Source organism: Neovison vison, chromosome 13, assembly GCF_020171115.1.
Source record: "Neovison vison isolate M4711 chromosome 13, ASM_NN_V1, whole genome shotgun sequence".
NCBI lineage: Eukaryota > Metazoa > Chordata > Mammalia > Carnivora > Mustelidae > Neogale > Neogale vison.
This window is the reverse complement of record NC_058103.1, coordinates 144,045,373-144,068,476: the sequence shown is the minus strand read 5'-3', so window position 1 is coordinate 144,068,476 and position 23,104 is coordinate 144,045,373. Positions and strand designations below refer to the sequence as shown.

Below are 23,104 nucleotides of genomic sequence, written 5' to 3'. Positions count from 1 at the left end.
CTTTGCTCCCTCTCTCTGCCTGTCTCTCTGTTTGCTTGTGATCTCTCCCTCTGTCAAATAAATAAACAAAATCTTCAAAAAAATGAATAATCCAAAAAAAAATTTTAAATGAATAATCCAGAAATACAGGTACTGATTGATGACAATTCTATAGAAGATGAACATATGGTCAAAGTCTAGAGTAAATCACCACAACCACCAAATCAATGGCGCACATATGTGTACATATTTCTGGGGCATGCTGTTTTTTTCCCTTTGATTTTCCTACATTATGGTTAGAAAAAACATATGCTTAAAATATATATTGTATATATTATGTATATTGTGTATATATATTATATATAGACACTATATATATTCACACACACACATATATAGTCTTGGACATATATATACCTCCAAGACTTCTAAGACACATGCACTCTCTCTTTCTCTCTTTCTCTCTCTCTCTTTCTATAGATAGATAGATAGATAGATAGGTACCTATCTATCTATAGTCAAATATACCTATATCTATAGATAGATAGATAGATAGATAGATACCTATCTAGATAGGTATATAGATAGGTATCTATCTATCTATCTAACTATAGTCAAGTTTGACCCAGAGCCCTTCTCCAGTCAAGACAACATCAGGGAGCTAGCAGCAATGGGGAAACCTGTAGCAAGCATTCTGGAGTGCGTAGATGGATTAAGCTTGAGAATTTAAACTGAGCTGCAAGGAAGGTAAGGTCAGTTGTATTGAAGCAGTAATGAGTGTATGTTAAAAAGTCCCTCATAAAGATAACACAGCCACTTCACCTTCTCTGCATTAATGTCCTGATCACAGAATCAAGAATTTCACAGAGCAAACTGGCATAGATTTAGATATCAAGGCAAACTCTGCTTTAGAGTCTTCTGTGACATGTAAGGAAGTAGTGAGTTTCCTGCCGGTGCTTCATGTCCTGATACATAGGACCAGCCTTCCTCTCTCACACCTGCCCATAAGACGATTTCCCTGACGCTTCGCACCTTTAACCCAGTCCTGACACCTGGGAGTCACCCAAGTTGCTCCCACTTCTCCGTCCCTCCCCACCCCATCCAGCCCTGGACCCGCACTGGTCTACCCCAAATCCTGAACCTTTCTTGGATGCGTCTGTCTCTCTCCTCCGCCCTCCTTCAGTCTCGGACCTACTGCAGCTCCCTGACTGGTCTCTGTCCCTGGTCCCTTTCAAGCACACAGCTGTTAGGAGACAGATAGGATCCCATTAAGTTTCTCCTTCAGTTACACCGATGAACATTGATTATCCTTGAAAATAAACTCCATCCTCCTTAGGATGGCTCAAAAGGCACTTTTTACCCGATGACTGCATATTTCTACCACAATTCTCAAAAGTCAAGTCCTGTTGCTGACAGAACACATTCTTCTCTGTGCAATTCCCCAGAAGCAAAATATCAGCCTTCTCGTTCTAACCAATTCTGATGATCTTAACGTGGCCCAATATTATACGCACAATTGTAATGTACTTCACGTTTAATCATGTTACATCATCAGTAAGTAAAACCTCTAAATACTTGTTTTTTATAAACTTTCTTGTACTTGAGTGATTTCTTTTTGTTTTAACCAAAGGTAGGACTTCTCAATTAACCGTATGAAGTTCCTCTTTTGACAGTCGCCTAAGATTCCACTTTGCCAAGATCTTTTTGGACTTCGAATTCTGCCACATAACACCAGAACCACTTGCTTGCCCCAGCCCTGGATCATCCCAACATTTTGTTAACATGAGGGGACATGCTGTAACTGAGGAACACGGGATTTCGTGGTTCCATTTTAATTAGAATGGTTTAAATTCTAACCCCACCACGGACAAGTTGCCAAGCAGTTAGGATTACCCCTTAAGGGGCCCTGGCTGGCTCACTTGGTGGGATGCGTGCCTCTTGATCTTGGGGTTGTGAGTCTGAGCCCCCCGCTGGGAGGAGAGATTGAGGGAGATGACCGTTAGTGTGACGATGCGGAGAAGATGACGATTAGCTAAGCATTGTGTGTCAGATGCTGTCCTGAGCGCTTTCTCCACAAACATGCTGAGGAGGGTACGTACAGGCAGGAGCCCCATCTCTCTGATGACCACGCTGAAGGTTAAAAAGAATAAAGAACCTGCCCTGTACATGGTCAACAAACGATGGCGCCAGTAGACAGAAATGCTGAAGCCCCCATGAGCGCACATGTCTTGTGCGAGCGTCGCCCACCGTTCAAACAGCTGTTTGTTTCACTGATCCTCGGCTGATGGGAATTAAGGTCGTTTCTCCTTTTTCCCCATTAACAAGCAATGGCATGCCTGTTCATGTATCTTTGCACCCTTCTGAAGTTAAATTTCTAGAAGTGGAAATTTTAGGATAGATGATTATGACTATTTTTGTTGAATATTGTCATTTTTGTGCTCTAACTTTTATGACTAAAAACATAAATCTTTGGGGGGGTAATTGGCAAGGACTTAAGTTAGGTGCCCCCTCAGAGTCCCTGGATGGCGTCAGCTCTGGACCCCCTGGGGTGAGCTTTGCCTCGGGTGCTACCAATCCTGCTTGGGCCCTCACGCTCCACACCCTGGGGCTGACCAGCTGCACCCTCAGGAGGACTTCCTTCATTGCTGCTATTCTAGAAGCAGGTCAACCAGCCTCCCATCCTGAGCTGCTGGCCCCTCCCACCACTTCTGGACCCAGATGAGTGGCTGCAGTAGGGGCCCAGTGATGGAACATGTCAGCTTTCCTCTCTGGGGACACGCTTGGACTAACAGGAACCAGGAGCAAGTGGAGCGAGTGTAGCAGGCAAGAAGGAAGTTCCTTCTTCCTTCTCAGCACCTCCTCCGGGAAACGGTTCTGCAGACTGCCTTAACCCGACACGTGCCACATAGCCAAGCCAACCCGCAGAGGACCATTTTGACATGCCCAGGAATGCAACACCCCGTGCCACTTTCTGGGTCATCCCAGGCTTGCGGTCCCCACCTCTCACTCCTATTGCCGCTCGCACTCCGTCCGTGCTGGTTTTCTGGCTCACCCAAGGTACTGAAGTTTATGCAAGTGTTATTTATGAGTTATAAACCACGAAGCAAAGGGTATTTTATTACTGTGTTTTCTGTGACGTTCAGGAATGCTCGGGGGCATTCAGACAGACATTCATTCATTAAGATAATCAAGATTACGGTTATTTAAGTGTCATCACTCAGTACGGTCTAAGAAGGATTTTGCAACATTTCTGATGTTTGCAGCTCTGTGTTTGCTTTCCGGGCGTGGTGGTGAACTGTAAGAAGATACCCTAGGAACACGGACATGGAAGGGACACCTTCCACCTGTCCCTAAGGAGAGCGTGCGGGAGGAGGGAGTAGAACACTCTAGCACGCTCTTGTGCATTCAGATTCGGCAGCATGTGCACTCCCGGTGTGGAGTTCCAGGGTGAGATTGAGAAATACAAAATGAGCCAGAAGTAGCAGGAAAGCGAAGGAGGGTGAAAGAAAAAATCAAGAACTCCTTGATGTTACCGCCTTCAGACAAGTACCTTTCTGTTTTGCCAGGTGAGTTCCCTTTCCCAATCTCACACACACACATGCACGCGCGTGCACGCACACACACAACTTGTGGATAATTCATATTCAATTCACCCCACAGTTAGCCGAGCCCTAAATTATCTCCTTCCATGTGCTGTTACAGCACCCAGTTGTTTCCAGATTACTCTCTGCTGTTATTACCGACTTAATTAACTGCTTTCTGGCTGGACTATAAACCTGAGAGAGGAGGAAGCTGTCAATTCCACTCTGTCATGTTCTTGGCACCTAACATATTGTCTGGATTTTTTTTTTTTAATGTTTACGGAATGATGAATGAAAGAAAGGAAAAATGAAGATGAATTGACCGTGTGTCTGGCCTTCGCTAAGTGTTCTTAGTTTTCTGTGACTATCCCCAGTCGCAACCTTCGGCTTAAAGCAAAGTCGATACCTAAGAAATGTGTGTTGATGAATCAATAAAACAGGTATAAGTTTCTAGAAAACTAGCTAATGGCTCAAAGTATTCTAAAATGTTCTCTTCTCATTTACATTCAAGGAATATAGGCCAAAGAGAATGACTGCTTAGTGTTAAAAAAAAGAAATCTTTGGGGCGCCTGGGTGGCTCAGTGGGTTAAAGCCTCTGCCTTTGGCTCAGGTCACAGTCTCAGGGTCCTGGGATCGGGCCCCGCAACCGCAGAAACGTATCTCAGGTTTGGCTGGTCCTTTTTCCTATCATACACACTACATAAAACCCTGGATTAAAGTAATCCTTTCTTTGGTTTAAATCCTTTCCTTTAGGGTATTTTGTTGATTGCACTTACATTGATCACAGGGGGAAAGTGAGATTTACAGAGATAAACCATCTTTTCTTCCTCTTGGTCCTTTGAAGCCAAATTATTTTTAAAGGATCAGAGGTCATTTGAGGCTCATGGGACTATCCCAAGGGCCAGATTCTGTCCTTATTTTTTTGATAGAGTGAACCATTTTCTTCAATGGGCATTTAAAATTTACAGCTCCCAGGGCCTTAGTAATCCCAAGAAAGGCCCCTGCTGGCAATCTTATTAGCATCTCTGCCTCTTGATTTTTATTTAATTCCTTTTAATATTCTACCATAATGCTGACATACATTATGGAATTGAGAGCTACAGAATGAGACAATTATTTCACTACATCATTAAGCCCGCAGTGAGTTAATAAATGGCTCAGAATGTGCTTTGAGATCATATACAAAGAGATTTTAAAAAAACAGAATGCCAAGGCAACACTTGTTGAATCACAGTTAATAAGAGAGAAAAGGGTATTGAGGTGAATGTTTCAGATAGTGGCTCACTCTAAAATGACAGATTAGGTCTGTGTTTCCTATTTGTATTTACGAAGGACTGAGTGGCATTCTGATGGCCAAACACGCTTTTGGGAAATTGTCCTTCTCTTTTCAAAGCCCTAGAGCAGAGAAGGTCAGAGCAGAGAGATGGGGAGATGGAGGGGGAATGGTAGAGGGAAAAAGCAGAACACTCATCTAGCATTCAAGTGTTGGCAAAGATAACAGAATATCTCTTACTAAGGGTCACTTGTAATTTTTAAGTCCCATTCACACACAGCATCTCATTCTAGCTCACAAAAACTCTGGAAACAATGTCCTTGCCCCAGTAAAAAAACGTAGAACTCCCCAACTTCCCTCTCCGGAGCCCTAACCCTATCTCACCTCCCTGCAGACGATGGGTGCTCTAACTCGGTGCTTCTCGGCCTTTCCTAGGGACACGGGTTACCTGAGGATCTTGTTAAAATGTAGATCTCGAGGCGGTCTGTGCAGCCCGGGATTCTGCATCTCTCACAAGGCCCAGTGGAAGCTGAGGCTACGGCCACTCAGAACCAGCATCCGTGAGCGGCATCATCCTGGAGAGACTGGTGTCCCGTGTAATCACACAAAATCCAGAAGGAAGGAGCTCAGTGCACACTTAACGAGCTGCATCATTGCTCTTGTGCTCCTTGATAAGTAGGAGACGTAGTCAGTGAGGGACAGACTCTGTCTGACTTTCACAAAGGCAAGCCAAGCACTTCTAGAGCTGAATCAAGAGCAGAGACCAGGAAGCTGTGAAGGGCCTCCTGGAGATCTTGGGTTCAGGACACTAAGGCATGAGGCCTTAATCACTTTAGGGTCATCCACCCTTTCAAGTATGCCTGAGAAACCATAAATTCTCTCCCCCAGAGAAATGTACACATAGGCCAACAGACAAGTTTGTATGTAATTGTATCTGTTCCTACACTCTTTTGTTCCATAAGCAATTTAAGAAATCTTGACCTGGGGACGTCCCAGGAGCTAGAAAAACAAACAAACGAAAACATTTTTAAACTCTTATTGGGATAGAAACAGTTTTTAAATGCAACTCTTGTGGGAGGGCTAAGCCAACAACCAAAAAGCACAGATGAAACACACACACGCACACACACGCACACACACGCACAAGGGTGGGGGGAACCAGAGAATTTGAGACTTTCTGACTTTAAGACAAAAGCCATAGAAAATTATCCAAAGGAGATCAGGGGCAAGCAAACAAAACCAGAAATTGCAAAAATTAGCAACTCACCCCATTTCTCAGCAAATAACCCCTGGGTCACCAGAATCTGAAACTTCAAGGGTGCTCAATAAAATGTGGACTTCTGGGCCATACCCCAGATCACGTGGAGACATGCTTCAGAAACTGGCATCATATAAGACCCCTAGGTAATTCCTATGCACATTAAAGTTTGAGAAATACTACGCCTCAGATTACATTAATGAAATTAAGCGATCTCCTACCCCCACTCCCATTCAGAGCTCAGAAAGAGTCAAATGCTGTATGAGGCAGCCCTTGAACAAAGAAATGGATTGCAAGAGAACGCTGATCCAAAATGCATTCTTGAGTTATACTCATGATTAGTATAGGCTTTTAAATTCAGCAACCTTTGGAGGAATTCAAATCTGTTTCCTGTCCTGAGCTCCACTCTTCATTCCTGCCTTCCTCTCTTCCCCTATACTCAGGCTCACAAATCCCCTTCCCTTTCCTAGGGCCTCACATAAATTGGCTATAATACGGGACAGATTATGTAGGAAGTTTGTAGAATAAAGAGTAGGCAGTAGAGGAAATGTCAAGGTAATACACACAGAAATGGCTTTGATATAACTAAATCTATTAATATTGGTATATGGATATGAGTCTCTATAAAAGCCAAAACCTATGGTTCTCAACCCTGGCTTCCTATTAAGTTGAATAAAATCACAGAGACCTAATCTCCAACCTCAATGGTTCTAATCAAGAAGGTATGAATAAGACAATTATGGCTAAGGGTTGGGGTTCTAATCATCTGTGTTTAAAATAAAAAAGAAAATCACCGTTAAATATTCTCACATACAATCAATAAGAAGACAAGAATAAAAGGTATTGAGTGTCTAGTATGAAAATAGCACTAAATGTTTTATAAGCAGTAGCTCATATAGTCTTTATCACATTTCTGTAAGTAGGAACTGTGAGGAATACCACTTTTACAACCAAAGTCACAGAGGACAGATAAGTGTCTCAAGGTCATGACTGCTAAATGCAGAGCCCTCCTTGGAACTCTGACACAAGTGCCCACACTAAGCAGTTAAGTTATGCCCCCATGAAGCCATCATTCAGAACCACTGGTATGTATGTACGGCCGCATATGTATGTGTGATACACACACATGGGTGTGCGGTGGAGAGAGAAAGAATGTATGTGTATACCCTGGGAGAGAGGCAATTCTGGAGCTTAGGACACTTGGGGCAGAGAGATGTCCTCAAATAAAGGCTGTGCCAGCCCAAGGAGCTGTTGAGAGCCATCATTTGCTCATGGGCCAAGGAGAGAAGTCACCACGGAGTGAAGTGAGCACAGAAAGCAACTAGGAGGTTGACTAATGTAAACTTAAGTAGGAATTTTCCTGAAGACCAGCTCCGCTTCCCCCACCTTCTGTGGTGAGGGAAGCCATACTACATATATCATCCTTCCAATTTCTCTTCATTTACTCTGCTAAGGTAAAAAAAAAAAAAAAAAAAAATTTTAAATAGGCAGGTGGAGGGATGTAAAAGAACAAAGTCTTCTGACAATTAGCTAATTTGTGCTAAAAGCTCAATACTTTCTCCCTAAAAACATGTACCCAGAATGTGCCACAGAAGATTCTTTGGGGTTTCAGAATCGAGCCTGGTCACCTGGTCTAGGGGATCCATAACTCCTCAGATACCCAGCAAAGGCAGCCTTGCCCAAGCATGATTTCAGCAGAGCCCCTGCCCATTTCTTCGTTCTAATTACGTTTTTCGATTACAACTAAGAAACACGTTGCTGCAGGTCCACTTAGTGACAGCCTAAAGCGGAAGCCAGGTCTCCTGCTTCCAAAGCCCGGGGTTACTTTCCCCAGTGACATCCTACTAGGCAGAAAGCACAGGGCTAAGAGCCAAGACTCCAGGGCCAATCCTCCTGGGTTCAAATCTTGGTTCTAAAACATCCCATGTGACATGGAGCACAGCCTGGCAATGGGAAGACAGAAATAAAAACTTTTTTGGGGGGGTGCCTGGGTGGTTCAGTTGGTTGAGTGCCTGACTCTTGGTTTTGGCTCAGGTCATGATCTCAGGACCCTGGGATTGAAGTCCGTGTTGAGCCCCATGTTGGGCTCTGTGCTCTGCACTCAGCAGTGTCTGCTTGAAGACACTTTCTGTGTCCGTCTGCCCCTACCCCTCCATCTCTTTCTCTCAAATGATTAATCTTTAAAACACACACACACACACACACACACACACAAAACTTTTTTGGTTCTTGGATCTGTGTATTCTGTACCTCCTTGCCTGACCCAGTATACTAGGTGGAATGGTGCCTCCCCACCCCCCCGCAAAATCCATGTCCTTCTCAGAACCGCAAGATGTGACCTGATCTGGAAACAGGAATGTTGCGGGTGTCATTAGCTAAGATGAGGCTACAGTAGGGTATGGTGGGCCCTACACCCACTATGTCTGGTGTCTTTTTAAGAGGAGAATAATGTCTAGTTTTTGAATCACTATAGTCCATACCTGAGACTAATGTAACTTATGTGTCGGCGATACTTCGATAAAAAATAAAAGAAAACCAATAATAACCTTCTTAAGTGGGGGAAAGACGTCATAAAGACAGTGGGATACACAGTGGAGAAGGCCATGCAAGGACGAAGACAGAGAAAGAGGGGATACATCTATGAGCCAAGAAACACCAGAAGCTAAGAGAAAGGCCCAGGACGGTCTCCCCTGGAGCCTTCAGAATGAACACAGTGTAATCGGCACCAATTTCAGGCTTCTGGCCTCCAGCGCTGTGAAAGAATGCACTTATGCAGGTGTAAGCCACCAAATTCACGGTGATTTGGGATGGTAGCCACAGGACACTAATACACGCAGCCTGACTTCTGCAGGGAGCAGGAGGCCTGGCTTCCCTAACCGGCTAAGGACACAGAGTGTGAATAAAAGGACACTGGGAGCCCGGAAAGCCACGTGAGATGACTCAGTTCCCTACGTGAACGTCATCCCCACCAATCCATCTTCCCTAGCTGAGCACTGAGTCCCTAATGCCTAATCCTGGCATTCTGGGATACAGGTGTGAGATGCCCCTGGAAGGGTTTTGGGGGCACACGCACCAGAACAGCTCCTGTCAGTGGGGCAAAAAGCAGAGGTGGGGCAAGGAGGACGCGGAAGCCCAGTACAACTGTGACAGAGGCCCTGGGCAGTCCTGCAGGGAGTTTCTGGAGCTGCAAGAGCCCTGTGGACGGTTCCCAGCCTGGGCTAGGAGGCCCAGCCCTCCTTAGACCTACCCTTAGATGCACGAGGCTCACCCGCAAGAGCCACAGCTTTGGTCCAGGCTACTTCTGTCGGCGACAGATTCCGGTGATGTATCCAGCTGTAAGCAGCTGGGAATGCGCAGCTGGGTCCAGGGTCTGGCAGGTGCATCGAAGCATTTCCCCCACCTTGTACGAGTGGCCTTCCTTTTGTTGAACCACCATTTGTTATGAGAAGGCGGCCAAGTGAGAGTCCGCCTGGACTAGAATCTCCTTACTCTGGGCAAGAACCCACGCCAGGTATCGCGTCTGAGGGGCTCTCGCATCACGCAGACAGCGACGATCAGAGAGGTCTCTGCCTTGCGTTCTTACACACTTCCCTCTCTCGCTCACACCTCTTCCATGACTACCCACTACAGTGACTAAGAATCTCCACTTGAAAGTGGCTTCTAATCACATTTGGACCATGGCAGTCCCCCCTTTTTCTAGTGATCTCTGGGCAGAGAGGATACTCCTCTGACTCTGCCTGGAAATCGCCACCCATCTGTCCGTTCGCTCATCCATTCATTCGTCAACCGTCACACAGATTCAACACGTCCTCTACACTAAAGAAGGTACTGAGCATTCAAGTGATGAATGAGATTGTAAAAGGTCTTACCTGTCATAACAAGGAGCTAGAATTTCTCTTGACACCCTGAAGGATTATAGGCAATACTGTGACTTGAACAGGTCTGGGTCACTGAAAAGCCCCTCTGTCGGCGACGGAGCAGATGGGTTGCTGGAGGGCTCACGGGAGGCAGTGCAGGTGGGGGCTATATATATTAGCTGAGACCTTTAGACCTCCCTGAGTCTCCCAGCTCTGTCCTTCCTCTCAGACCCCCTCTGTCCACAAGTCCGCCGCATTGCCAATGAGCGCACGGAGAGCCTGCTTGGGTGGGAATACTCATACTGTCCTCCTAGGCCACAAGCAGCCCATGGGGCCCGGTCACATGCCTTTGTATGTGCCCACACACCGTGGATGTGACCCCAGGTCACAAACACTCAGTGGGAAGCACACGGCTATCTATGTAGACTGGGGACCTCTAAAAAAAATGAGCCCCAAGGGGATGGATGATTCCATTTTGGCTTTTCCCCTCAACAGCCTCAATAGCTTTGGGCCCATCTCTCAGTGGGTGGGACTTTCACATTAAACACAAATTATGGATCTAAGTGTATAACCTGGTAATAGAGACCATATTGCAAAGAAACAAAAGGGAGTTGGGTTTTTTTGTTTTTTGGGTTTGTTTTTTTTTTTAAGATTAGCCAAGTATAGACTGGAAAATAGAAGAAAAAATATCATATTAATAATAATTATTCGAAGGCAATAGCTTATGTTCTTTAATGCAGTTCCAACATAAATGTCACTGTAAGAAATGATATTTCATTTCAATACTAACAAATCAGGTACTTAGTGTGCTGGGGGAGAAATGATTGGAACTACTTTAAAGCCGTGTTAACCAGAGAAACTGCAAAAATATTTATATTCTTATGAAGGAAGGAAGGAATGCCCCTCCTGGGTGTATTTAAGTGTCCTCCATCTTTTGGATAAATGGTAATGCTGAACAAAAAATGGAAAGATGACCTTAGAATAATAACCTCAGGACTCAATTGGGACTAAGCTTCTCAATGTACAAAAATCATTTGCAATATGTTCAGGATGGAAATTTCTATGCTGCTTTATAGCTCATAGACTTCATTATATACCTCAAACAAAATCACCAAAACACCCAACCCTGGGCTGCCTTCCTTCCCCTGGGGTACCCCCCCATATGTAAAATTATTTACCATTCTCTTACTCACTGTCTGCGACTCTGCTCAGTGACTCTACAATGTTTGTAAGGATAGAGAAACAAAGGGAAAGAGAAAACCAATCCACTCGGAGAGGTGTTTCATATAGAGAACGGGACTGTTAAAGCAAAACCAGGTCTGGCACTGTTAGCGCTTTTCTCTAGCCAATTCGTTCTCCATCCTTTCCTACAAAGACTCGTGCAAAAGCCACGTGGACAATTTCCCAGGGCAAGCTGGGCTGATAGGTGAAAGCCATCCCACTGGGCAAGCTTCTTCCATTCTTTGTCATTTCTGGCAGCCCCTGTGTTTGTTACATGGCAGATTTTGGGCAAGGGGGGGTAGGGTAGGGACCTGAACCCAAGATTCATTTAGTTTATAAACAACAACTCCAGAGGACTTTGAGTTTCTAGTTGACTTATGGTGAATGGCATTGATGCTTATCTGACCAGAAGCTCTTAGTCTGAATGGGGGCTTGGAGAAACAAGGTCAATGAAAGTCACCAATCCAATAGATCTGTTAATGATGCATGTATTTGTCCTTTAAACAAGTGACTGGCCCTTATCCATTAAGAGGCACACAGCTAGAGGGAAACAAGTCTATATCCATAATGCCTTCGAGTCACAATACCCCAAGCTTATTTTTCCCCATCCTACAGGTTTTGAATGCCAAGAGACTGAACCTATTAGTGATGATATAACCTCCAAGTTGCATTCCTATCTGAATTTTCTTTTGGCCTTTACAAAACTCTTGTGCAGTGGGGAGGAAAGGAATCCCTAAGATTATCAATATCTGATACGTGACACGCAGGTTCATAGCGGTATGTGGCTTGTGGCATTGCTGATAAATGGAAAAGTGAGGTCTGTTGGTGCCTGACCCCTACCTAGGCCGCTCCGATACTCTCTTCTTATTCTGCATCGACATTCATGTGGGTAAAGTGGACTAATTCAATCTAATAATTTATTAATTCAATAACACAACATTTATTTTTAGCAACTGCTTAAACAAACCGGTTATTTAACAGAATTAATAGGTCAAAGCTGGTGGTTCAGTAGCCCTGTGTATCAAAAAAAAAAAAAACAAAAAAAAACCAAAAAAAAACCTTGGCCAGGTGGGAAGTTAGGTAATATTCCTCACCTGTCACTCCCTATACTCCCTTTGATAGCTAACAAGATTTTCACAAGCACAGGACCATGTAGATGCCAAGTGCTTTCTGGCTGTTCTAGGAGAATATCAAAGCCAACACAACAAGCCTTAATGCTCATAAGGTCCAGGTATCCTTGGGGTTGAATGGAAGGCTGTCAGCTCACCTAACAAATTTAAAAGAATCTATTACAATGGCACTGTCACAGTGTCCCTTATTTATGCTCCTCTAGTGGGGGAGTGGGAAGAACGGCTAGAATAGCCCGCTACAGCAGCTCTCCAGCTGCTCATGCAGTTAATATAGCTGTAGAAAGAATATGATTTATAGGAGCCTTTCCCTTGACACCAGAGCCTGAGTCCCAGATCCACTCATGTTGGGGAGACGCATGTCAGGTAGTCACTTCTGTGCACTCTGATGACAGAGGGTAATAGCGAGCTGCTGATGTAGAGAAGCACGGAGGCTAGAGGCATAAAATATCTGGATGGAAAGCTCACTCTCTATGCACCAAATCACGGCCACCAAACCACGGTGATGCAAGGGGAGCTTGGTTGACTGGTGCAGGGGGTAACAAGGGAGCCCCGTGCATCACACAGGGCCAGGCAGAGGTTCCAGGAAAGCTGGGGATACGTGTCTGAGGGAGGCTCCCTGCCCCTTGCTGGCAAGGGCAGATGATTGAGAAAGCAAATCAGCAGGCACGTACAAACTGCTGGCAGGATCAACACAGACAGGGCTGCCAGGGAAGGCAATCGTTGAGCTAGTTCTGCAAGATCAGGTCACTGGGCCAGACTACCTGGAGGCTTCTTCCACTCCCAGGAGAGAAGAAAGAAACGAGTGGTCTTTGACAGCCTCTCCCCACCCTTAAGGTATATTGTTGCCGGAAAGCATATGGATGCCAGAGTCTCACATACCTGATAGGGTCCCTGGTTGCAACCACAGTAGCTGCTCTCCATGGTGTAGCTTTTGGACACCCCCATCTCTCTCCACACCACCACCCGGGCCGTGGAGGCTCGGGATTTCTCCACGAGGAAGCTGCAGCTACTCATCGTGAATGCTGGGGCGAGCTTATCAAGGATTTTGGGAAGAGTCTACGATAAAAAAATAAAGTCGTGATGAGTTGGGGAAGAGCATCATAAAAATTAACATCTCAACATTTATTATGCATCTCAGTCTATCAATCACTTAATATATACAGCTGCAACTGTTACATCATCCTGAAGAAAGAGACGCCAAGGGTTTGTCGCTTTTTGCTCTTAAATGAGGAAATTGAGACTTAGAAAAGCAAGAAAGAAATAGCATGAGTCCAACTACAAAGAGGCTGGCATGGGAGCCAAATGCCAAGTGGGCCAACCCCAAAGACCACAGTCTTTCAGGTCTGGGTTTCAGCATCCCCGTGGGCCAATGTCGCATGGACACTGGACACTCAGGCTCATGCATCACTGTTCTGAGCTCCATGGAAAGCCACAGATGCCACAGGGACTGAGGTTCAGAGTGACCCCCCCAATCTCACGGTTTCCCAGCTCTAAGTCAGACTAGGGACTGTTCATTTATCCCAGGTATACAAGTCACCGATAACCACTGGGGGATCACATATAAAGTTTCCTGAAAGAGTATGACTGCCAAAATGAGCTTTCTAGTCCCCACTTTGTTTGTTTGTTAAAGATTTTATTCATGACACAGAGAGAGAGAGAGAATAAACAAAGGGAGGGGCAGGGGCAGAGGGAGAAGCAGGATCCCCACTGATCAGGGAGACCCATGAGGCTCGATCCCAGGACCCTGGGATCATCCCACCAGCCAAAGGAGGATGCTTACCTAAGCCACCCAGGCGCCCTTCCTGTCTCATCTTGTGATCCATAAATCTGAGGCTGGGCCAGTTACAAAAGTCTAAAAAATATGCCTTTTCTGGGGGCGTCTGGACAGTTCAGTTGTTAAGCATCTGCCTTCGGCCCAGATCATGGTACCACCATCCTGGGATCAAGTCCCACATCAGGCTTCCTGTTCCGTAGGAAGCCTGCTTCTCCCTCTCCTGCCTCCCCTGCTCGTATTCCCTCTCTCACTGTGTGTCTCTCTCTGTCAAATAAATAAATAAAATCATTAAAAATGTATGCCCTCTCTGGGTTCTAATGTACGTCCTCTCTGGGTTCATATATATATACACACATATACATATATGATTTTATTTATTTATTTGAGAAAGAGAGGGCACACACAATAGAAAGCAGGGAGAGGCAGAGGGGGAGGAATTATCAGTCTGCTGATAATTTTCTGCAGACTCTGTGCTGAGCGCAGAGCCCATAACGTGGGGCCTGATCACGACCTGAGCCGAAACCGAGAGTTGGATGCTTAACCGACTGAGCCACCCAGGCACCCCTCTTCTCTGCGTTCTTCTAGACCACCATTTCCTAAAGTCAAGAAAGCATCTGTAGATCCTTGCCACTCTCTGATTGACAGAGAAGGGGCTCCTAGTCACCAGATCTCCCCCATCCAAGGACAATGACTCAAGATATGATAGCACATCAGGTCCCTGGGTTAGTGGAAATGCTGGACCTAGATAGTCCCAAATTTCTGCGATATTAGCAAGAAGATTTTTCTACTTCACTGTTCACAGAATATCCACACACTAGCACATAATATAAAATTATGTACATTTGATAACAGTGAAACCTCAGGCTTTTGGACAAATTATGGGGAGAAGGCGGAGCAGCAGGATGAGAATATGAATTAAGAAATGATTTTTAAAGAAATGCAATTTTATGGGATGCCTGGGTGGTCTCTACCTGCCACTCCCTCTGGTTGTACTTTCTCTTTTTCCCCCTCTCTCTCTCACAAATAAATTTTTTAAATCTTAAAAAAAAAAAAAGAAATTCAATTTTGTGAATTCCTAGGACATTGAACAGATCTTTTACTATCCCTGGGTTCTTACTGTCGCCATGTTTGCTATAACTTAATTACATTACTATAACAATACAATTGTTAATTATATTATAAATTACCTATGATATATGTGTAATGTAACACAGTTATTCATGTAATTTAGTATGATCTTTATGTTCCCACACAGCTTGCAGACTTGCAGCAGCATCTGAGCAAGGAAACTGAGCTGCTAATGTCCTCACTTGAGTTTCCACAATTGCCCCCATAACTGGTTTCATCTCTCCACCCTTGTCCCCCTCTCCCTGTGATTCCTTCACCCTGCTTTTCTCCTTCAAAGTGTTCACCACAATTACAGTAAAATTAATGTTCATGTAATTAGCTCTTTATTTTCTATCTTCTCTGCAGTCCAGGAGCTCCATAGGGCAGGTCTGTCTCTCATTCACAGGAAAATCTCTACACCCAGATGTGCAGCCATTGAGAGCACTCCATAATTAGTTGCTGAAATAAATAGAATCTGCTCGCCCAGACCCTTAGGGGACTGCTTGGACATAAATACACCATATACATATATATATGAAACACATAGAGTGTATGTGTGTGTATCTATATCTATATCTATATATATCTCAACTAAAGTGATTTAAAAAACTTGAAAATAGTTTTAACTTATCAATGTTTCACCTTGCTGTAAAAATTCTAATTGCACATTATTTAAATGATCTCTCCTTTCTTTCTTAAGCGACCCTGATTTTCTTAATTCACATATCCCCTGTGCAAATGACCACACGTTCAATTTAACGGCGTGTCTCTTGGAAAGCTCTACAAGCTGTGATCCCCTCATTCACAAGGTGCAGTCGGAGTACCCCTCCTATATACCCACAGCAATCATTTATCCATTCATTAAATAATGGATTCCAAAACTACTACAGCATTGACAGTCAACTCCTGATTCTATATCTCTTGATTTCACACAAACTGATCTATGGCAAGCGAGAAAGGAAGATAATGACAGCTCTAACAGCTGGAGACGGCCTTGCTCTGTTTTGTAAATGAACGAGGCGCAGATGAACTGTGTGTGTGAACGGACCCACGAGGCCTTGTTTCAGTGCTCCCAGGGATCTCCCCCATCTTGGGTGGGAAAAGACTTGGGACGCTCAACTCTTTCCCTCCTGCTTGCTCTGAGCCCTTAAACTTAATCTGGGTTTCCAAAGCTTGAAAATTATAATAGATACCTTTCCATTGGACACTCACTATGTATTTTACATGCATTAGCTCTTTTAATCATTGCAAGTCTTCGGAGTAAGTTCTGTTATTATCTCATAATATAGAGACCCGTCAAGTCTCTTTTCAAGGGTCACAGAGATAGTAAGGGCAAATCCAGAATGTCAACCCAGATGTTCTGACATAGATCACATGAGCTTAGTCTAACCACTGCCAAGAACTACTTCTTCAGTAAGTATTATAATCCCATAGACTGTAAAGAGATACAAGGAATGAATGGCAGAATGGACACACACAGGGTGTGGCCCAGGAGGTGGCCTTCAGTGTGGTCTCAACACAGACCCAGCAGGGATCAAAAGACTAGACATGAAGCAGCGCTGAGAGTCATCTGCATCCCCACAGACACTGAATCCCATCTTTCCAGGAGCATCTGGGTCAAGAGCAGCCTCCGCTGATGGGGGAGGGGAGGATCCTGATTCATTAATTCCGGTTTTGAGGCATACCGTAGAAGCCCGAGTTGCATTTCAATTCATCTGCTTTCTGCGGACTCTTCCAAGCCCTGTCTGGCTTCCCAAATTCACAGAAAATATAACTCTCAAAGATGTGCTGACTACGAACTCCCCAGACAGCTCCCAGCTCAGGGCTCATTTCGAGGGAGAGGCCATCTCTGGGGCTCCGGTTCCCTGTGGTCGACCCTACAGAACTCAAATGTCTTCTCTCTCCTCTGAATTAAGCATGGGGCAAGGACCTGGCTGGGACTAGGGGTCAAAAGTATAAAATCTGGGGTTCACACTCCACGGTTTGAGTTGGAGCAGTCGTTTAACTCTGCTAACCCTCATTTTTGTCATCATTGAAGGGGGAGGGGTAGGACTAGACCCGACCTTGAGCGAAGGGGCAAAGCCATGGGCACCTTCAGTAAACGTGCAGTGTTTATTGTGCTCTTAAGAGCAGACTTTGCTGATGGGTGAAGGTTTTAGAAGAGAGGGGAGTCGCTCTGCTCAAAATGTCAAACTTCCGAGATGGAAAAAACAGCTCTGAAGACCTCTCTTTGCTTTGTAGATTTCCCTTCTCCTCACTGAGATAATCTGTTTACTAAGCACCCAAGGAGGATTCCTTCCCGTTTTGACCTCCTCTTTCATCCTGAACTACAGAGCAGGAGACTCTCAGTTTAGCTTCTGTCTCACTGAGCACATGCTCTAGAAGACCACTGAGGTCAGCACCGGAGGCGAGCCCTGGCGTTGAGTCACCCGGGGCCCCATCCCAGCTCTTGCTACCTGTGGGACCGTTGGACATTTCTGCTCATCTCTGCGCCTCCCCTCCCTCACGTGGGAAATGGGGTGCTGTTCAAAGTCCCTATTCACTCCATAAACACTGCTTAAGCATACCCTATTCGAGAATACACAGTCGTTGGGAAGATTAAGACTGAGTGGGTGCCCCGGTGGTCTCCTTGCAGATGTTCCCAGCTGGAAGCTTCGGAGAAAGATCAACGCCAGGAAAGGTCACCAACAAGAGATGCTTCCCAGGCAGAGGTGCTGAACAACGCATCTCAATCTATCTCCCTCAATCCACTGTGATCCGCAACTAGCGGTTAAAATTCTTTAAGGCTCAAATTTTAATTATCACAAAATTCACGTCACTCCGTTTCTTCAGATTTCTCTTAAAATCAAACTTAGTTAAAAATCATTTATATATATATATATATATATATATATATATTTTTTTTTTTTTTTTTTTTTCAGGGAACGTCCTAACACCGCTCCTATCTGCCCCTCAGACATTTGTCCGTCGGGATCATCTACTCAACTCCGCACCAATAGAGAGTTAATCAGTCTTCTCTGTGTTACCTCCTAATATTTCCATTCTTGAACGTATTTTTTCTGTCCTTTTAAGTTTCTGATATTCTACCTCTTTCCCCAAATGCTATTTCTTAGAAATCCATGCTCTGCTCAGCTTCATTACATAAATACCTAGCATAGTGCCGGGCACATGGTACATAATCAATGAATGTTTACTTTTTAAAAATACGTGTACCAGCTTTATTGAGGCATGTGAACAATGCGATGATTTTTAGGAAATGTACAGAGTTTTGCAGCCATTATCAATAATCCAGTTTTTGAACACTTTTGTCACCATAAAGACATGTCTTTTATGTTCATTCCAGTCAATCCTGCCCAAGGCAACCCCTGATCTGCTTCTTTACTCTATAATTTTTTACTTTTTTGGAAATGTCACATAAATCGAACCCTACATTTTTTTGTTTGCCTCTGATTTATTTTTAAGTTTATGTTTTTGCATATACCGGTAGTTTATCTCTCTTTATTGGGGGAGAGGCAGAGGGGGAGGGAGAGGCAGAGGGGGAGGGAGAGGCAGACTCCCACTGAGCCAGGAGCCTCACGTGGGACTCGATCCCAGGACCTGGGATCATGACCTGGGCTGAAGGCAGACACTTAACTATCTGAGCCACCAAGGTGCCCTAGATCTTTCCACCTTTCTTTTTTTTTTTTTTTTTTAAGATTTTATTTATTTATTTACAGAGAGAAATCACAAGTAGATGGAGAGGCAGGCAGAGAGAGAGAGGGAAGCAGGCTCCCTGCTGAGCAGAGAGCCCGATGCGGGACTCGATCCCAGGACCCTGAGATCACGACCTGAGCCGAAGGCAGAGGCTTAACCCACTGAGCCACCCAGGCGCCCTCTTTCCACCTTTCTAATAGAAGCATTCAAAGCTACAACTTTTCTCTAAGCACTATTTTAACTACACACCATACTTTTGATATATTGTATTTTTACTTTTATTCATTTTAGGACATTTTCTAATTTCCTTCTGATTTCTTCTCTGGCCCAGCAGTTATTTTTGAGTACGTTGTTTAATTTCCAAATATTCAGACATCTCCCAGAATCTTACAGAAGTTGATCCAAAGTTTAATTCTGTCATGGCAAATGAACATACTTGTATGGTCTAGTATAAGGTCTACCTAGGATAATTCTGACTCAAAGACAATGTATATTCTTCTGTTTTAAGAATTGTTATATATATATCAATCCTATGTACCAATCAGGTCATGTCTTCTCTAGTTACTAATTTTCTGTTTGGTTGTTCTATTGCTTACTGAGAGGAATATTAAAATAACCAACTACCATTACTGAATTTTTAAATTTCTTCCTTCAATTCTGCCAATTTTTGCTTATATATTTTGGGGTATACACATTCACTTACATTCATTATACCTTTCTGATTAATTATTCTATTCACTATTACACTGGATGTTATCCTAGGTCTCGAAGGTTGTTGCCTTTTTTTTTTCAGCATTTGTTTCTCTATTACTTAAGATTAGTAATTTTGGCTTGACCTTCAAGTTTAATGACTGATTCTCCTGCCATTGCAGATCTGCTCATGATCCTATCTAGGGAAACTTTCACTTTGGTTGTGGTACTTTTCGGTGCAAGAATGAATTTCCTTGCTTCCTTCCTCCATCCCTCTCTCCCTCTGTATTTCCTTCCTGTCCTCCTCCCTCTTTCCATCCTTCCCTCCTTTACTTCCTTCATTGGTTTCCTTCCTTCCTTCCTTCCTTCTTCTCTTTCAGATTCTAATTCTGTATCAAAATCGCCATGACTGTGGTTGGGGCTTGGAGTAAATAGGACATTGAAGATAACTTGTTGGTTCTGCTCTAATCGCCTTGAGGGGCCCTCTACTGATCACCAGGAGCCCCGTATCTGGAGGACATGAAGGAGAGAGTGAAGAAAGACAGAGGCAGGAGGGGAGGTATTTCTAGGTGAAATAGCAGTTTGGTGGATCTCTCTTTTATACTCATTAACCCAGTAAATTCATATATCCAGAATAATAAAGAATTTGGAAGAGGTAGGTACCATGATAATTGTAATATTGGGATTTATAGTAGGAAATATGTATTTGTCCTTCATCCCTAGTCCCTGACATGGGGCTCCTACAACCCTTATAAATTCCGAAGTGATAAGAGCATTAGGAGCATCTTTTGTTCTAATGAGGTGATTCTGGGAGGGCTCCTGGATCAGGCTATCCCCACTGGGGATGGGAGCGGGAAGAGGAGCTGGGGACAAGTTAATAACTGTAAATTCTATATGAATTTCTATATAAATTCTATATGAAGAAGCCTCCATAAAATCCCAATAAATGGGGTTTGGAAAGCTTCTAAGTTGGTGAGCACATCCACACGCCCAGAGGATGATACCCACCCCCGACCCCATAGGACAGAAGCTCTTGTACTGGGACACTGCCAGTCCCTGCCCTGTATGTTTCTTATCTGGCTGCTCACCTGCATCCTTTATCATACCCTTTAATAAACAGGAAATGGTCAGAAAGTGCTTCCCTGAGCTCTGTGAGCCACTCCAGCAAATCACTGAATCCATGGCAGGAGGGAAGGTCATGGGACCCTCCAATTGAGAGCTAAGTCAGACAGAAGTCATGGGGAACCTGGAACCTGACTACTGGTGACAGGCACCTGAAGGAGGAGGCAGTCTTGTGGGACTGAATCCTTAAGCTGTGGGATCTGTTGCTGTTTCTAGGTGGATAGCGTCAGGATTGAGTTACACTGTAGGACACCCAGCTGCTGTCTCAGAAGTCCCTGGTGGGGTAAAACCCCCACAGAGCTGGTGACAAGTGTCGGAAGTTCTGTGTGAAAGTAAAGGAGAAAGACGCAGGAGAACGGGAGGGTTTTCCAACTCAGTAATTTTTCTTCGTTTTCTATACACATTTGAAATAAAGGCCAGCTTTTATTTTGTGTTTGGACAATGTTGCCTCATCAACGTCTCTTCCCTGTATCCTAACAGTAAGAAGTCCCTCCTTCTTTACCCCTACTTATCTTCCCCATTGGTTCAGTGGGGGAATCCCTCAGCTCTAACCACTGGGACCCAGAAAAAACGGAATTAGCTTCAGTGGATCACTGCTCTGCTTTTCAGAGCGTGCTCACACAGAGGGGTGCAGAGGTCTGATTTCCTTTCAACCCTTCATACTTATTTAAGATCCTTTCATATACAGTATATCATTTTGTTGCTTTCATAAACATGAAACACTATTTGTACTCTCCTCATTTCACAGGGGACGAATGGTGGTTCAGAGAGGTGGCGTTAGTAACGACTCCTAGGTGCACAGTTAATAATTGTAAAGCCAGGCATTAAACGGAGGCTCCCTGTCTCCAATTTTTATGCCCTTTGCACTACATCATATCATCTAGAAAACAAAACACAGCAACCAGGTAGGAAAGCTATTATTCATCAAAAATAGAGAGAGGTTGTACACACCTCCACCTGTTTGTATTATAATCCTATAGTCGAAATAATGAAAATGCTTATTTAGGGGGAAAAATGGGTGGGGCATGTGTCTCAAAGGCAAGAATATGGACATAACGTGTCTTTTGTCATTGTCCCCAGGGACTTACCCTGTAGCCGATGTCTTCCAAGAGATTCGATGTGCCCACACTGGACTCTGCTTGCCACAAGGTCTCCTTGATGCTACAGCCATAAAGGAATACATTCTTCTTTTGAGAGTGGCCATGGAAATCACAGAAGACCTATAATGGCCAAACAAAGGAGAAAAAACAAAACAAAACCCAGGTCAGGTCTATTGGCGGCGGCGGCTGCTTCTTCTTCTTCTTCTTCTTTAAGATTTTATTTATTTATTTGAGAGAGAGAGAGAGAGAGAAAGGAAGAGAGAAAGAACATAGGCAGGGAGGAGGGGAAGAGGGCAAGGAAGAAACAGGCTCCCCGCTGAGCAGGGAGCTGGATGCGGGATTTAATCCCAGGACCCTCAGATCATGACCTGAGCCAAAGGCAGAAAGTTAACCAAGGAGCCACCCAGGCACCCCAAGTCTATTGGTTTCTTAAAAGTCTGAAGTGTCAACTTTCTCAGACAAATACTGCTTACTTAGCAGAACCTGTTGCATGAGGATCACTGGTGATCTTGGTAAGAGTTGGTTGTATTGGTTCAGCCACTAGACCTGTGAATGAATCCATCTGGCTCAGACCCAAAGAACCACCCGGCTTACCTGGATGATTCTAACATAGTCTCACTGGAAATAATGTGTAGTTTCTGCTTAAGCCACTGAGTTTGGGGGCCGTTTGATATCCAGCAAAAACTAACTGCTTCAATAAGCTGTGTTCTTAATCTAAATATTGACTTCCCTTCCTTCCTCATGTAAAATACACTCATCTCCTCCCCCAAGGAAGCCTCCCTGAACACCCATCCTGTCACAGGATCAGACCCTCAGTCCAAACTCCCATGATGGTTTCCAGACCCCATATGTGCCTCCTCCTGATCCAGGAACTAAAAAGGCCAGCCACCTGCCTTCCAAACACCTACAACACTGGTGGAATGAGGAAACATTATTACCAATAAACACTCATGTTTCTTCAAAGAGGAGGAGTAGGATGGACACAGCAGTCACTTGTCCATAATGATTCTGAAATAATAGTGGGCAGACACTGGGAGGTTCCTCTATATGGAGTATAATTTAATTAAATATTATGTTTCCTCCCTGAAATCAGAGAAAGACCTGGTGCTACCAATGGCATCTGGTGATGCAATTGAGAAAAGAGAAAAAAATAAATGCAAGAGAAAAAATAAAAGGCGTAAGATTCGAAAGGTGTAAATAGCAATGTCTTTATTTTCTTAAAGACTGTAAAACATAGAATATCAAAAATCTGTATGTACAAATGAAATCACAGGTTAGAATGTCAATATCTAAAAGTTAAGTCCACTTATATATCCTAT

The 23,104-nt window shown here is 44.2% G+C and overlaps 1 protein-coding gene across 1 annotated transcript in view; it reads right to left on the bottom strand.

The window, feature by feature from the left end:
• AGBL1 (AGBL carboxypeptidase 1) overlaps positions 1-23,104 on the bottom strand; it is a 657,523-nt gene that overhangs the window by 304,176 nt on the left and 330,243 nt on the right. The window contains exons 19-20 of the mRNA XM_044232424.1: positions 21,774-21,905; positions 13,179-13,355 (exon numbers count right to left, since the gene is read on the bottom strand). Coding sequence (XP_044088359.1) covers positions 13,179-13,355; positions 21,774-21,905 — 309 coding nt within the window. The remainder of the gene's footprint in view (positions 1-13,178; positions 13,356-21,773; positions 21,906-23,104) is intronic.